At 44.3% G+C, this 15,554-nt stretch overlaps 1 protein-coding gene across 1 annotated transcript in view; it reads left to right on the top strand.

The window, feature by feature from the left end:
- The window catches only part of RPP14 (ribonuclease P/MRP subunit p14), a 29,844-nt gene that overhangs the window by 8,326 nt on the left and 5,964 nt on the right, over window positions 1–15,554 (top strand). The window contains exon 2 of the mRNA XM_068112638.2: window positions 950–1,043. Within this exon, the coding sequence (XP_067968739.1) occupies window positions 958–1,043 (86 nt within the window). The 5' untranslated portion in view covers window positions 950–957. The remainder of the gene's footprint in view (window positions 1–949; window positions 1,044–15,554) is intronic.

The following is a 15,554-nucleotide window of genomic DNA, read 5'->3' on the forward strand; positions in this document are numbered from 1 at the left end:
TCCTTTCATCGTGTCTTGAAGGAGTGTGCTTCAGAACTTGCATCCGTGCTTGCTCGTTTGTGTTGTTTTTGTTTTAAAACCCAAACTTTTCCTCTTTCCTGGAAACATGCCTACGTACAGCCTATTTTAAAGGGTGATCATTCAAATCCTTCGAACTACTGCCCTATTGCTCTGACTTGTACTATTTCCACAAAGTATTTGAATCTCTTCTCAATTCCCATTTCCTCAAGCATCTTGAATCTCTTAGTCTTCTATCTGATCATCAATATGGCTTTCGCAAGGCAAGATATACTAGTGATACCTTTCTGGCATTACGAATGTCTGGGCCTCTTCTCTGAGAGACTTTGGGGAATTCTTAGTTGTAGGCCTTGAAATCTGAAAAGCCTTTGACAGAGTTTGGCATCGGGGTCATCATCCAAGTTGGGCATCCAAGCTTCCCTCTTTCGGCTTTCCTGCTTCACTCTGCTCTCTCATATCGAGCTTTGTTTCCTACTGCTCTATCTTTGTAATTGTTGAAGGTTCAACATCTCCCTCCTTCCTTATCAACAGCGGTGTCCTTCAGGGTTCTGTCCTGTCTCCAAACTCTTCCTTCTTTTTATCAATGACCTTATTCTTCTACAAATTACCAAATGCACCCGTATACTGATGACTCGACATTACATTCCTCCATGTTTTTCCCATCTACATCTCATTTCATCACAGCCACCTCTTTAAATTCGGATTTGGACAAGATTTCCCAGTGGGGCAATGCAATCAGGTTAAGTTTAATGCTTCTAAAACTCTATTTCTTCCTATATCTCTCTAACACTCCTCAACTCTCCAATCTCCTTTGACAACTCCACAATTACACCATGTGATACAATAAACCTAAGAGGTATTACCCTAACATCAAATTTATCCTGAAACGTTTAGCATCTAAACACATGTTTTTGTATCATCTCTCCCCTAGCTGCTGTCATGTCGTCTGGTAAAAAGACTACACTGAGCTATGAGAAGATTACATACAGAAATGCAAAGAAGTATTTCTACTTGAGAGTGTGTTTGTAAGTTATTCTTTTAATTTACCTTAATGTGGATTACACTAAATATTGTTTTCAAAATGAGCATTAAATACTACAGACAAACATTTTTTCATTTGCATATTTTCATAGTTGCCCCGAACAAACAATAATTTGTTGTGCAGTCTTTTATTACCATACAAATAAATGTGATGGTAAAAAAGACCACAACAAATCATGAATCTACCATGAAGTCCAAGGAACTGTCCGTACAATTCTAAGTTAGAATTGTGAGGGGGTAACGATCTGGGGAAGGGTATAAAACAATTTCTAGAGTGTTGAAAGTTCCCAAGAGCACAGTGAGCTCCATCATTAGGAAATGGAAAGAATATGGAATGACCCAGACTCTCCCTGGAGTTGGCCCTCTGACCAAACTGAGCAACCGGGCAAGAAGGACCTTGGTCATGGAGGTGATCAAGAACCCAATGACCCCTCTGACAGAATTACAGAGTTCCTTGGCTGAGATGGGAGAACCTGCCAGAAGGACAACAGCCTCTGCAGCCCTTTGCAAATCGAGGCTTAATGAGAGAATGGCCAGACGGAAGCCACTCCTCAGAAAAGGCACATGGCAGCACACCTGGAGTTTGCAAAAAGGCACGTGAAAGACTCTGAGAACATGAAGCAAAATATTCTGTGCTCTGATGAGACGAAAATTGAACTCTGGCCTGAATGAAAAGCACTAATCTGGTGGAAACCGAGCACAGCTCATCGCCCATGTAACACCATCCTTACCGAGAAGCATGGTGGTGGCAGCATCATGTTATGGGGTTGCTTTTTAGCCGCGTCGCAGACGCTGCTCATAGAGTGCCCTCTGCTGTTGTTGTTGTTGTTCTTCTTCTTCTTGTTCTTCTTGTTCTTGCAGAGAAGACAAAACCTCAAAGCTCCACCCATTCTGGGAACCATAGCTCCACCCATTCTGGGAGAGCCTTCATATAAACAAATATCCACCATTTTATTAACTCGCATAGCTTTGAGGCCTGTTTTGTAGGCCCGTGGTGTCTTCCTCTCTCACACAGTTTTATTTGAAATCAAATTCGATATATCATTTCATTTTTCACAGTCGCTACCATAGTTTTAGACTCGGTTGAAAAAAAACTGGAAGAAAATCCGATGAAAGTTGCCCTTTATAGAACGAAATGAATTCTCAAAGGCCTGTAACTTCAAGTCCATTGAGATATATATTTTTTAAATCGCGGCATGGTCAGTCATACACCGCCCGAAATAAGAGACGGGAAAATGCCGAGATATATATATATTTTGTTTAAATCGCGGCATGGTCAGTCATACACCGCCCGAAATAACAGACGGGAAAATGCCGAGATATATTAAAAATTCGTCAATTTGATGACAATCGTCACGATGAAATATTTAATTTATACGTCGTCACAATAATGTGGAGAGAGGAGCATAGCTTCGTTCACGTGTCGCCACATACGGGAAAATGCCGAGATATATTAAAAATTCGTCCATTTGATGACAATCGTCACGATGAAATATTTAATTTATACGTCGTCACAATAATGTGGAGAGAGGAGCATAGCTTCGTTCACGTGTCGCCACACACAGGAAATTGCCGAGATATATATTTTTTAAATCGCGGCATGGTCAGTCATACACCGCCTGAAATAACAGACGGGAAAATGCCGAGATATATTAAAAATTCGTCGCCACACACGGGAAATTGCCGAGATATATTTTCACTTTGCACAAAAATAACATCAAGTAATCGAATCAATAGGAATGTCCTGTGCCTATAACATCGACGTTATAGACACAGCTGCATCTAGGCATTGTGTAACATCGACGCGGCTTTTGTTTTAATTAAAACTTTTTGTACTTGTTTTCTATAGCAGGGACTGGGAGACTTGTAAGGATACAGGGAACAATGAATGGAGCCAAATCCAGGCAAATCATTGAGGAGAACCTACTTCAGAGTGCCAAATACCTTAGACTGCAGCGAATATTTATGTTTCAATCAGACAATGACCCCATGCATACAGCCAAAGCAACACTGGAATAGCTTCAGAATAAGAATGTGAGTCCTTGAGTGGCCTAACCAAAGCCCAGACTTTCATCCCATTGAGAATCTGTGGAAAGACATGAATATTGCTGTTCACCAATGCTCCCATCCAACTTGACAGAACTTGAGCAAATCTGCAAGGAAGAATGGGAGAAACTCACAAAATCCAGATGTGCAAAGCTGATACATACATGAAGACTCTAAGCTGTAATCACTGCCAAAGGTGCTTCTATGAAGTATTGAATCAGGGGATTGAATACTTGTGTCAATTAGATATTTCTATATTTTATTTTTAATTAATTTTGTAAAAGTTTCTAAAATAAAAAATAAAAAATCCATTTTGACATTATGGGGAATTATATGTAGATCAGTGACAAATGCTTTCAAAGCAAAACAGAGGAATCGGATACATCATGTGAGAGGAATGTTTCTGTTAAGTATAGGTCCAGAGCTGCAGCAGTAACCTGGAGTAATTAGTAACATCACATTGGAGACCTTGAGCATTGGTGATTCACACTTGTGGAGGAGGGGGGGGGGGGCGAGAATCGTAGATGAAAGAGTTGGGGTGTGTGTCGGGAGCAGGGGGTTGCGTGTTGGGAGTCAGGTGGACAGGATGTTGGTAGGAGAGGACGTGGGGGAGGGGCTTCGAGATTATGTGGGGGAAGGGAAGGTTGTATACAAGAAGGTGTTAACGACAGTGGGCCTACACTCGCTGCAATCTATGTTTATTTTCCGAAAGATATTGCACGTGAAAGTAAAATGGAAATTGATTTTGCCATGACATTCCCAAATGAATGCTGCCTCTACCGATTTAAACAGTGGTAGCGAAAGCCAATCACATAAGAGTCGAGTCCTTCCTCGTGCTCCACTATAGACTGTCAGTTATTCCATGGCCTGGTGGACAGTTCCAAGGTGTAGCGTTTGGTACAAGAATAAATGTCCAAGGGTTGTGTTGATCTATTCTCATGCTTGTTTACTTCTCTATTCATTCCACATTGCCTGGAATTTTCCAAATGTTGCCCTATAGACCCTCTCGAATGCCTCGAAGATAAACATAGAGCTTCTTCTGTATCACTGGTCACAACAAGGGGGTGTAATAGGCACATCACTGGTGTTTTGGCAAGTGGTAGTCCTGTTTTTCTCCATCTGACCGACAGAACATTTGTTATATCCTGAAACAAGAGATGCTGATAATCTTCCTCTTCTCCTTTATTTTCTTAATTAGCAAGCCCGAGGCCTATGCACCTTCACAAAATGGCGGTCGTATGATTTTTTTTTTCCAGGTTACAATTGTGGGTGGAGCAATTGAGCCAGCGGCCTAACCAATGGGAACAGAGCTGACATACATTCACTCATTCACCATAGCTCCATTATACAGGGAACCCACCCCCCAAAAAATGGAAGCCACCTTTTGTTTAATATCTTCCGTCTTACTAATGACAACCCCATGGTTTTTTCACGTGATTGAAGGAAGAGTGTAACCGTAAGACAGAATATGAAAGTTGGCCACAATTCTTCCCTTTATAAAGAGGCCATGGACAATTAGGCAAAAGTCTTATTTTGTGGAGAGTTTGCCTTTAAACAGACTCCTACAAGAAGACTCAAATTGAGTTTAAACACGTGTTTGGAACTTACACTGCACCCTGCAAGTCAAGGCTATTTGCCTGGGTCAAAACCTTCACAGAAAAAGGCACTGTTGCAAATCTCAACAGTAAATATCAACCTCTGCTGCTCTTTCACTCCCTCTCTCTGCTCTCTTCACCCTCTCTTTTGCTCAAGGTCATCTGCCATCAGCTTGGAAATCAGCCAACATTACCACTTTACACAAAAAACGTGCAAAAACAGATCCTTGCAACTACAGACCAGTCAGCCTGCTCCCAATTATCAGCAAAGTCATGGAATCCATCATTGCTTCGGATATCAAATCCTTCCTCTTCTCCAATGGCTTGATGTCCAATCATCAATTTGGATTCAGACCAGGTCATTCTACTCTGGACATGCTGCTTCTGCTGTCTCAACAATGGACGGAGGTCCTCTGCCACCAACCCTCTTATGGTTAAAGTGCCAAAATCAAGACTCTCTGCTCACATTCACTCCTTCATTGTGCCTTCAGTGCTCACATACGCACCGTTCACCACCATCTCTTTTCTCCTGCCTCTGGAACAGACTCCCTCACTCTCTTCAATCCCACTCCTCCCTCCATGTCTTTGAAACAGCTGTTCACCACCATCTCTTATTTCCCCCATCCAAAACCTTGATATTTTCTACCCCCGCTAATTCACCCCAGATACACTTTTTTGAAATACCGACTTCTTTCCTGGAAGTCTTAGCAGTGTCCATTTGTTTTATACCTCTCCCACCCTCCCTCCCCTTTCCCCTGCCCACTCCCCCCAAGCCCTCTACCTCCCACAAATCTCCCAATGTCCCTGTTCTCTACCGTTGTTGTGTTTGTGTGCTTACCTCTCTCTCCCCATCTTGTCTCCCGCTCCCTTTATTATATGTTTTATGTGTTCGTTTATGTTTTTTGTGATCAATGTTAGCTCTTACACAAGCCTCGATCTTGTATACTAAAAAATAAATAAAGTGCTGGAGAACCAACACGTTTGAGACGTCCTCAAGATGTGAGGTCTGCTTAGCACATTGATCTTCTTCATAATTTAGTGGGCAGAAGCCTTAACAAAACTCTCAGGTGTCGGAATCAAGAGCCTGAAATTTATTGTGAATCGGTGAGAAGAGTTCTCATCCATGATGTGAAACTGTACCCAATTACCCATATAGATTTTAGATCAAACACAAATTGCCTGCACCCCATATACAGAAAAGAGTGACAATGTCCCAGTGATTTGTAGACAAGATTGACAAAAAGCCAACTTCCTTGACAATGTCTGGCTTTCTGATGAGGTGCATTTCCTTCTTTCTAGGCATATAAACTCCAATAGTTGGGTATACTGGGGATCAACACCCACCTCACCTTGCCTCTTCCCTGATCTAGTGCTTGAGCGACCTTTCCACTCAGAAAAATGCACTGCATGAGCTGCAATTAGTAAACATTGAATCTTCGGCCCTTTCTGGTTTGAGAACGACACAGGAAAGGCATTGACTGCCATTACTAAATGTTACTTCCAAGTTATTGGGAAGTTTTGGAGGGCCCTGGGCAGTCACAGGGGGGTTACGAGGGAAGAACAATTGTTTCAACATTATGGAGCCACTCCCACACTTCAATTGATTCACTGAACTGGCTCCATACGCACTTTGGTGACTTGCTGATGAATGGCCCCACACTCACCATATCTGTCTCCGCATTATTTCTATGTTTTGGGCAATCTGAAGTACAACATCTACAGATAAGAGGAAGGCCAATAATTATTGATAAAATTCCCTTGATTCCTACAACGGAATGCTTCAGAGTGATCAACCATTTTGCCCATCAAATCCAAGTGTGCTTGCAGCACCATGGCAAACATTTGGAGCATCTCATTTAAACACAGTTGAGCACGGTCGGTATATGTCAATATAGTTGAATGATTATACAAAATTAACTGTAGAGTTCATTGAACACCTAACCCCACGGAGTCTTGATTTAAAAAAGACATGGGAAGGATCTTTTCAACTGTTGCTTTCCTTTGCTCTTGCCGAGCACAATTTCTATTTCCTACAAGTCTTGATTTTGTCTGACTCTTGATATTCCTCGACGCTAAGAGTGTGAGTAACAAATTTGATTGGTCGAGATGGCATAAAATGGCGTAAATATGTACTGCTAAACTGGAGGTTTATTTGAGTGCCAACAAGGCGATTTGTACAGTGTTCAAGTATATCATTCAATTGAAATAAAATAAAATGCTTTAAAGCCTATAGGAGGGGAAAACTTTTTTTCGGAAGTTTGCCGCTGTTGATGCACCACCTTTTACACCACCTTATTTAATAATAATAATAATAATTCATTTATTTTGTATAGCACTTTTCCAGAAGCCCAAAGGCGCTTTGACAGAGTGGAAAACATAATGCATAACAATACATGAAAACAACAATTGCAAAAAGACAAGAATCAAGAAAACAAACAGCAGCGATATACGGCATATATATAAGACAAGAATCAAAAAGACAAGACAAGAATCAATAGGGAAATATTTAAAGCAAAAGGAGGGAGAAGGAGAAGAGATAGTCAGGGGTTAAATGCTGTGGGTTGAATGTTGAATGCAGCGTTGAACAGGTGGGTCTTTAGTGATGTTTTGAATGTGGTGAGTGAGGAGGAGTCTCTGATGGTGTGAGGTAGTGAGTTCCAGAGGGTGGGAGCAGCGATGGAGAAGGCCCTGTCCCCCCAGGATCTGAATTTGGTCCGGATGGAGGGGGTCAGGAGGTTGGTACCAGCAGAGCGGAGGTTGCGGGTGGGAGTGTGTCTGGAGAGGAGGTCAGCCAGGTAGGATGGGGCCAGGTTATGGAGGGCTTTGTATGTCAAGAGGAGGATTTTGTACTGGATTCTCTGGGGGATGGGGAGCCAGTGAAGCTTGTAAAGGACGGGGGTGATGTGGTCACGGGTCCGGGAATGAGTGAGTAGACGGGCAGCGGAGTTCTGAATGTATTGGAGTTTATTGGTGATTTTTGAGGGTGAACCATAGAGGAGGCTATTGCAGTAGTCCAGACGGGAGGTGATGAAGGCGTGGATGAGGGTTTCTGCAGCCGTGGAGGAGAGGGATGAGCGGAGACGGGCAATGTTTTTCAGGTGAAAGAAGGCTGACTTTGTGATCTGTTTAGTGTATTTGTCGAAGGAAAGGGTTTGGTCAAAGATGACGCCAAGATTCCGGATGTGAGGGGAGGTGGATACTGGGATACCGTCGATGTTGAGGGCAAAGTTATGGGTGGATTTTGTGAGCGTTTTTGGGCCAATGATGATTATTTCAGATTTATCACAGTTAAGCTTGAGGAAGTTGATTTGAAGCCAGGATTTTATTTCAGTGATGCAGTTTGTCAGGATAGAGTGGGTGTCGGTGGAGACGGACTTGGTGGAGATGAAAAGCTGGATGTCATCGGCGAAGCAGTGGAATTGGAGACCATGACGGCGGATTAAGTGACCGAGCGGGGACAGGTAAAGGATGAAGAGGAGGGGGCCAAGAACTGAACCTTGGGGGACACCTTGGGGGAGGGGAGCAGTGGGGGATTTGCAGTTATTGATGGAGATGAACTGGCATCTGTCAGAGAGGTATGATTTAATCCAAGAGAGGGCAGTGCCGGTGACGTTAAAGGTGGATTCAAGTCGGGTGAGGAGGATAGTGTGATCGATGGTGTCAAAGGCAGCGCTGAGGTCGAGGAGGACGAGAATGTTGAGGTTGCCAGCGTCAGAGGAGAGGAGAAGGTCGTTGGTGATTTTGAGGAGAGCAGTTTCAGTACTGTGGTTGGAGCGGAATCCGGATTGGAATGTTTCATACAAGTTATTGGCAGAGAGATGATGTTTGAGTTGAGTGGCTACAGCGCGTTCCAAAACTTTTGACAGAAAGGGTAGGTTGGAGATGGGTCTGAAGTTGTTTAGGGTGTCAGGGTTTAGACCAGGTTTTTTTAGAATGGGGGTAACAGCAGCAATTTTGAGGGAAGGTGGGACGATGCCTGTAGACAGGGAGGAGTTTATTGTTGCAATGATAAGTGGAGAGAGAGCAGGGAGGGAGGCTTTGACAAAGCTGGAGGGGATGGGGTCAAGAGTGCAGGTGGCAGTTTTCATTCCTATGAGGAGTTCAGAGAGGTCAGTAGGAGAGATTGGGGAGAACCGAGACAGGGGATGGCAGGACAAGGGGGGGCAGGTGGTTGGAGGGGGAGCGGGTGCGGCGGTGGTCAAGCTGTTGTAGATGTTGTCAATTTTGCGTTGGAAGAAAGAGAGGAAGGAGATGCAGTTGTCTACTGTGAATGACTGGGTGGTGGTGTTCAGGGGGCGGAGGAGTTTGTTTATTGTCGAGAAGAGTGCTTTTGGGTTTCCGGAGCCAGAGTGGATAATTTGAGAGTAGTAGGCAGAGCGGGCGCGGGAGAGGGCATCTTTGTAGTGTTGTATGTGGTCCTTGTAGGCTTGGGAGTGAACTGTGAGACCCGTTTTATTGCGGAGTCTTTCAAGTTGGCGAGCACGAGTTTTCATCAGGTGGAGTTCAGGGGTAAACCAGGGAGCAGAATGGGTGAAAGAAACTGTTTTGGTTTTTACAGGCGCAAGCTGGTCAAGGCAGGAGGAGAGAGTGTGGTTGTAGTAGTCAGTGAGGTCGGAAGGGGTGTGGAGGTCAATGAAGGGAGAAGTGGACATTTTTTCAGAGAGGGTGGATGAGAATGAGGTAGGTGAAAGAGCGTTTAGCTTACGGAAGTTGATTGTGCGATAATGCCTTGGTGTTGGGGCGGGGATGTTGATGGTCAGAGTGATGGCTAAGTGGTCAGAGAGGGTGAGGTCGGAGCCATAGAGATGGTGCAAATTTAATCCAGTGGAGCAGACAAGGTCCAAAATGTGACCACGGATATGGGTAGGAAAGTCGACATGTTGAGTGAGGTTAAAGCAGGTGAGTAAATCAGTGAAGTCAGTGGTTATTGTGGAGTCAGTGGAGTCCATGTGGATATTGAAATCACCAAGGAGGAGGATTGAGGGGGAGAGGGAACATAGCTGGGTCAGAAAGTAGGAGAAGTCAGACAGGAATGATGGGTGTGGTTTGGGAGGGCGGTAGACGACAGCCATGACTGACTGCGTGTGACCAGAGAGTTTTAAAGCCAGGTGTTCAAATGATGGAGCAGATGAGATGGAGATGAGGTTGGTCTTGATGTCTTGACGGTGGATAACGGCAATTCCACCACCTCGGCCCTCCGAGCGTGGTTTATTGACGTAGGAATATCCATTGGGTGTGGTGAGGTTGAGTGTGTAGTAGTCCAGAGGTTGTTGCCAGGTTTCGGTGAGACAGAGAAAGTCCAGTTTGTTATCCAGGATGTATTCGTTCAGGATGAGGCATTTATTGTTGAGGGACCGGGTGTTGAACAGGGTGAGCTTGATGTTGTTTTGAACAGCAGGGATGAATTCAGGTGATTTAGCCAGGGTTCGTAGGCAAGAGGTGCGATCGTGTGGGTTGCTGTGACCAGGTGCGCTGGGACGAAGAGTGAGAGTGCGCTGAGCCGACCAGAGGACGCAAAACCAGACAAAGTGAACAAACGCAGAGTGAACCAATACGGGACTTTCAAAATGTTATATGAATGCTAAACGAGGCCTTTTGCGCATGTGCTTTGCGCATTTAACACGTTAAATCAGTATTCGTGCTTGTTGTTTGTGTCCTTTGAGTCCCAAACAACTTCTTAACAGTAAGTTTCCTGTTTAGAATGATTTTCAATCTTGTTTGACTGTCAGACAGGCACAGAGACTAAAAACAATTGCTTCACTCCTGTCTGCGCATGCTCGCTCAGGACGAGATTCCGTACAGTTTACCAAATTCAGAGCCAAAGTACTGCTAAACTGCAGGCTCGTGTTCTGATTCATGTTCCGATTCGTGCTCTACATTGTTCAAAAAATAGCATTCAATTTTAATGAATTAGTTCCTCAATCATAGACTACAACAACAACAACAACAACATGCATTTTAAGGCCATTTTCCCTGGGTTAGCCTTGCGGACCCTATGACAATCTTCTGCATTTTGCCCTATTTTCTGCATCTCTCCTTGTTAACCCCCTTGCCCGCATTTCTTCTTCCATCACCTTTAGCCAAGTCTTTCTCCGTCTACCCCGTCCTCTACTTCCTTCTACATTCATTTCCATCATTCTTCTCAACCAGTCACTTTCATCCTTCCTCAACACATGACCAAACCATCTCAACCTGTTTCTCTTCACAGCATCCATCACAGGCTCTATTCCCATCATCTTTCGCAATTCATCATTTGTCTTCCTCTCTCTCAACTATACTCCACACATCCACCGAACCATTCGCATTTCCACCCTTTCCAGCCTTCGTTGCTGCTCTACGTTTATTACCCATGTCTCGCTCCCATAAATCATAACACTTCTCACACATGCAGCATACACCTTTCCCTTCAGCTTCAGCGACACTCCCCTCCTCGTCAGCACGCCAATCAGTTCCCGAAACTTCTTCCATACACATATCACTCTGGCAACCGTTGCCGAGTCTGATCCACCTTCTCCATTCAACATGTCTCCTAGGTAGCAAAATGTTTTCACACCTTCCAACTTCCCGCCGTCTCCAAGATCCAACTCAACATTTCCTCCATCTGCAGCTCCCTCTGTGCACACCTTACATTTGAATGTAGCTGCCACACTGGTTAATGACCCTCTCAGACCACTACATTTTTTTATTCCTTTCCTCAATCATAACATAGACTGACGTCTGTATACAGACAAGCAGAGTGAACCAATACGGGACTTTCAAAATGTTATATGAATGCTAAACGAGGCCTTTTGCGCATGTGCTGTTTGTGTGTTTACAGTGACTTGGTTCTGCTCGCTGAACACATTACTAGCACGAAACGTGCAATTCAAATCATCTTTTAAACATAGTTTTCAGCATTTAGATGAAAGAGTGGCAATTTCAAGATGATTAACCATAATGATGTATTCCTGCATGCAAATCGGATTCACGAAAATATAGAAACTTGAGAAATATCCATGGAAGAGACTGAGAGGTCTTGATTTCCTATCATTTCCTGTTAATACAATTAGTGGCCGCAGTGAATATTGTTGCGGATATGGGATTTGGCCTCCATCCATATCCGCTTGTAAATATTCCCCTATTTCCCCAATACTCCCCAACTATCCCCAATCCCCCATTCCCTAGTCCCATTGTCTGTAAACAACACTCTGTAGAACCGACCTTCCCCTTTTTCCCCCATTAAATGTCGTACCCAGGTTCACCGCATCTCACGTAGACAACTATAGGACATCTTGCTAGTTATTCTTAGTCTATGTCAGTTAAGGACTCGTTTCCATTAATTCTGACTCTTTGTTGCACCAGAATGTGATTGTATGGCACCATTAGTAAGTTTAGGACCTCCCAATACCTCCCCGCATCTCTTCCCCATGGAACTACAACAACAACAACAACTACAACAACAGCGGGGGCGGCGCGGCGGCGGCGCGGGGAGTGTGCGTCCTCACTCCGGCTTGGTTAGCCGCCATTGCCCATGTGCTCCGACGGGGTTACCACACAGGGGCTGACTGTCAGCTCCTCGTCAAGGGCGGAGCCCGGTAACCCCCCCGCACCCAATAAGAAGCGGCGGACCGATTCCATCTGGGGCGGAGCTAACGAGCCGAGGGCGTGTCACTCCCCGCTGGATATACGCAGCCACTTACCGGAGGTGACGTCAGATGCGCCCGAGCTTGGGGAGAAAAGGACGCCACCTCCAGCGCGACGATACCTCCCCGCATCTCTAGACCGGACCGGGTCGATTCTGCCCCTGAGCCAAGGTGCACCTTGAGCTACCGACTGCCTGTCCTTCCCAGCCATCAATCCCTGTGTGAGTCAGTCTTGTCCCGTTTGTCTGTGGTCTGTCGGGAATAAGATAAGACCGTGTATAAGTGCTTATCTTTCTGTGCTGTACCTCTGTGCCGTGTAATCTAAACATTCTGCAAACCCATATTATAACCTCCTCCGGAGGTCTTGAGAACTGTACCCCTGGTGTCGTGTCATTTAACCCAGCCGTTGTGTCCTTTCCTTCATTGATTTAGCATAGCGCGATTCGGCCAACGTTCGAGTATAATCGGGTAACTTGTGTGAACACGGCGGCCATTCCGCTCGGCCCAGCATAACATCTTAATAAGTCGTGTCCGTAACAATATATATATATTAAAAATCACAGACACACATGGACGCTTCAATTTTAGCAATAGTTGCAAAAATCTAGTATAAGTTATCTCGTGGTCCTGAAACCAGACAAACAATATTTATAACAGCCCTCTTCGCTCTCGTAGCTCCCAATTCCACACGCCTCTCCTCTCAAAATGATTAATCTATTAACTAGAAATGCCGATCTGTCTGTTTGTCTGTGTATTGCATATACACTCCTATATGTCTGGACGGATCTGGACCAAATTTATCAGATGTAAAAGTTTGTACCAGCCTGGTTTTAGTGGGGTTAGCAGATCCTTCAACCACCGGGAAACCCCGGGAACCCACAGTAAAAACGATGGCGTGTACTTCCTCGCTGTTGCAGTTGGTTTGAATAGTGCCACCTTTGTGAAGTTGAGCTCTACAGGATTGACAACAACCCTATCCCTAACAACCCCACCACCACCATTGCTAGCTTTTCCCATCACTGGGGATGGGTACTTTTGCTAGCAGTCAATATCTTCATTTTAAACTTGCATTGCACATTCACAAGTCCCAAATATATCCTTCCTATCAGTGTTGAGAAGCAACTAATCCAAATACACAGTCCATTCACTGGTAGAGATCCGTCGGGGGGGGGGGGGGGGGGGGGGTTGTACAGCAAACTCGAATCCACTTGGGCCTTGCACCAGTCCACATGGTCGGGAGTTTGCAGTATGAGCAGCTGCCTGTTTGGTGAGCTGAGAAAGTTCTCCAAGTGTTTCATTATGCAGAGGCACTGCCCTTTCTCTCAGGTACTTTTCCAAGTATTTTCAGCTTCTTTCAGAAGCTTTGTGAGCCATTGGAAATAGCAATCCGTATCTATCACAGACAATATGCTTTATGATGCCCTGAATGCTGGCATTTCCTTGGGTTTCTGCACATGCCCGCTGATAATTCTGGGATGAAATACATCATTTCAAAAGTCACGTATTGCTCAACCCCGCTTTGCCCTTTGTGAGTGGGGTAATAAACTTAAATCGCTCTCCTTTGATTTTGGTAAGCTCTTACATCCTGTCATCACACTCATTCCTATCTTCCCCTCAGGTAGTATATTAATGGACCATCTATTTATCATATAATCAGAAAGCTGATATGGTGAATTTTTTTTTATCTCCTCACCCCCTTTCATTAGGCACCATGGAATAACCTATTGAAACATTCGCTAATAATTATTTTAAAATGAGATACCACCAACTAGCACAGCTGCAGAGAAAGACAAGGCTAAGATCCCACATTTCAGCCAAGACCACTTGGTAGTTGTCTTCATTCAGGACTGTGCAGGCATCGTACACCAGGTGCTAAGTAGAACCCTTCAAAGGGAGAAGGTTGAGGTGTCACATGGCTGATTTCTGCAGACGACACCCAACGTTATTTTAAGCATTGGCAATGAGAAGGGTCATCCAATTTCATCCATGAATCCAGCAGCCCATCTAGTGCTGGTATAACATGGCCACAAGCTGTTAAAATTTTGCCATGGCATGCTGGAGCGTAGATGAATACACAACCTGGACATGTTGAAAGTGCAGCAATACATGCTAAAATTTGCTGTTATGTAAGGAATAGTTGGTGGTAGCTGGTAGTGGTGTTGCTGATAAGTGACAGACAAAACTGCCACCTCTGACGTCAGAGGGTGGAGGGGAGGGGGGGGGAGATCTTGGTGTTCACAAATTGTTGGAAATATGATGTTTTATAATGCTTCTTCAATAATTTTTCCTTTTCTTGGAGCATGTTATTCCATGTGAATATTTTCCTGAAACATAAGCTGCACACTTTCCAGGAGACAGGATGATATCACGAGCTTGATTGATTATATCACGAGCTTCATTGATTATATCACGACCTTCATTGATTATATCACGAGCTTCATTGATTATATCACGAGCTTCATTGATTATATCACGAGCTTCATTGATTATATCACGAGCTTCATTGATTATATCATGAGCTTCATTGATTATATCACGAGCTTCATTGATTATATCACGAGTTTGCACATGAGTTTTCTTGGGGAGTGTTTTGGTTTCAAACATAAGAGAGTAAAATACGACATTTGATTCTGAAGTTTGTATTGTACACACTTTTATTCGACCAATGATAATAAAAAACTGACCATGTTATAAAACAAACTTCTTCTTTTAACAGCCAGTTATTTCCACATTCTTGTGGAGTTGGCCGGGGGATGTTTTGGCCCAAGTCTTTCACGAACTGGTTGGCCACAGCTGATGTTCGAACAAGTCGTTCGAGCACAAATTTCGAATTTGGTCATTGTGCCAGCAATAGCTCGCCTACTTTCCGTGGAGGACACTGTGGGATCGTTAACGTCTACCAACTAATGTCGACACATGGGACGCCCAGTTTAACGTCCATCCGAGGGACGGCGAAAAACTAGGATGACCGTTTCTAGCTGGGCCGAAATTCAAACCCAGGCTAGACAGCTTCGAGGCAAGTGTGCATACCTCAAGGCCATCCCATCATATTATTATGATTATTATTAGCCCACGTTGGACTTAGTCCGAACTGGAGGCTTGTGGATTTGGTCTTGTCTGTGTGTCCATGCGTCCGCTACTATATATCGAAGATGTATCGACTGATTTTGTTCAAACTTGGCACAAAGACGATACATGATGGTATATATATGCACATCATTTCTTTTCGCGA

This window comes from Myxine glutinosa, chromosome 4 (genome assembly GCF_964187855.1).
Source record: "Myxine glutinosa chromosome 4, kmMyxGlut1.1, whole genome shotgun sequence".
NCBI classification, from domain to species: domain Eukaryota; kingdom Metazoa; phylum Chordata; class Myxini; order Myxiniformes; family Myxinidae; genus Myxine; species Myxine glutinosa.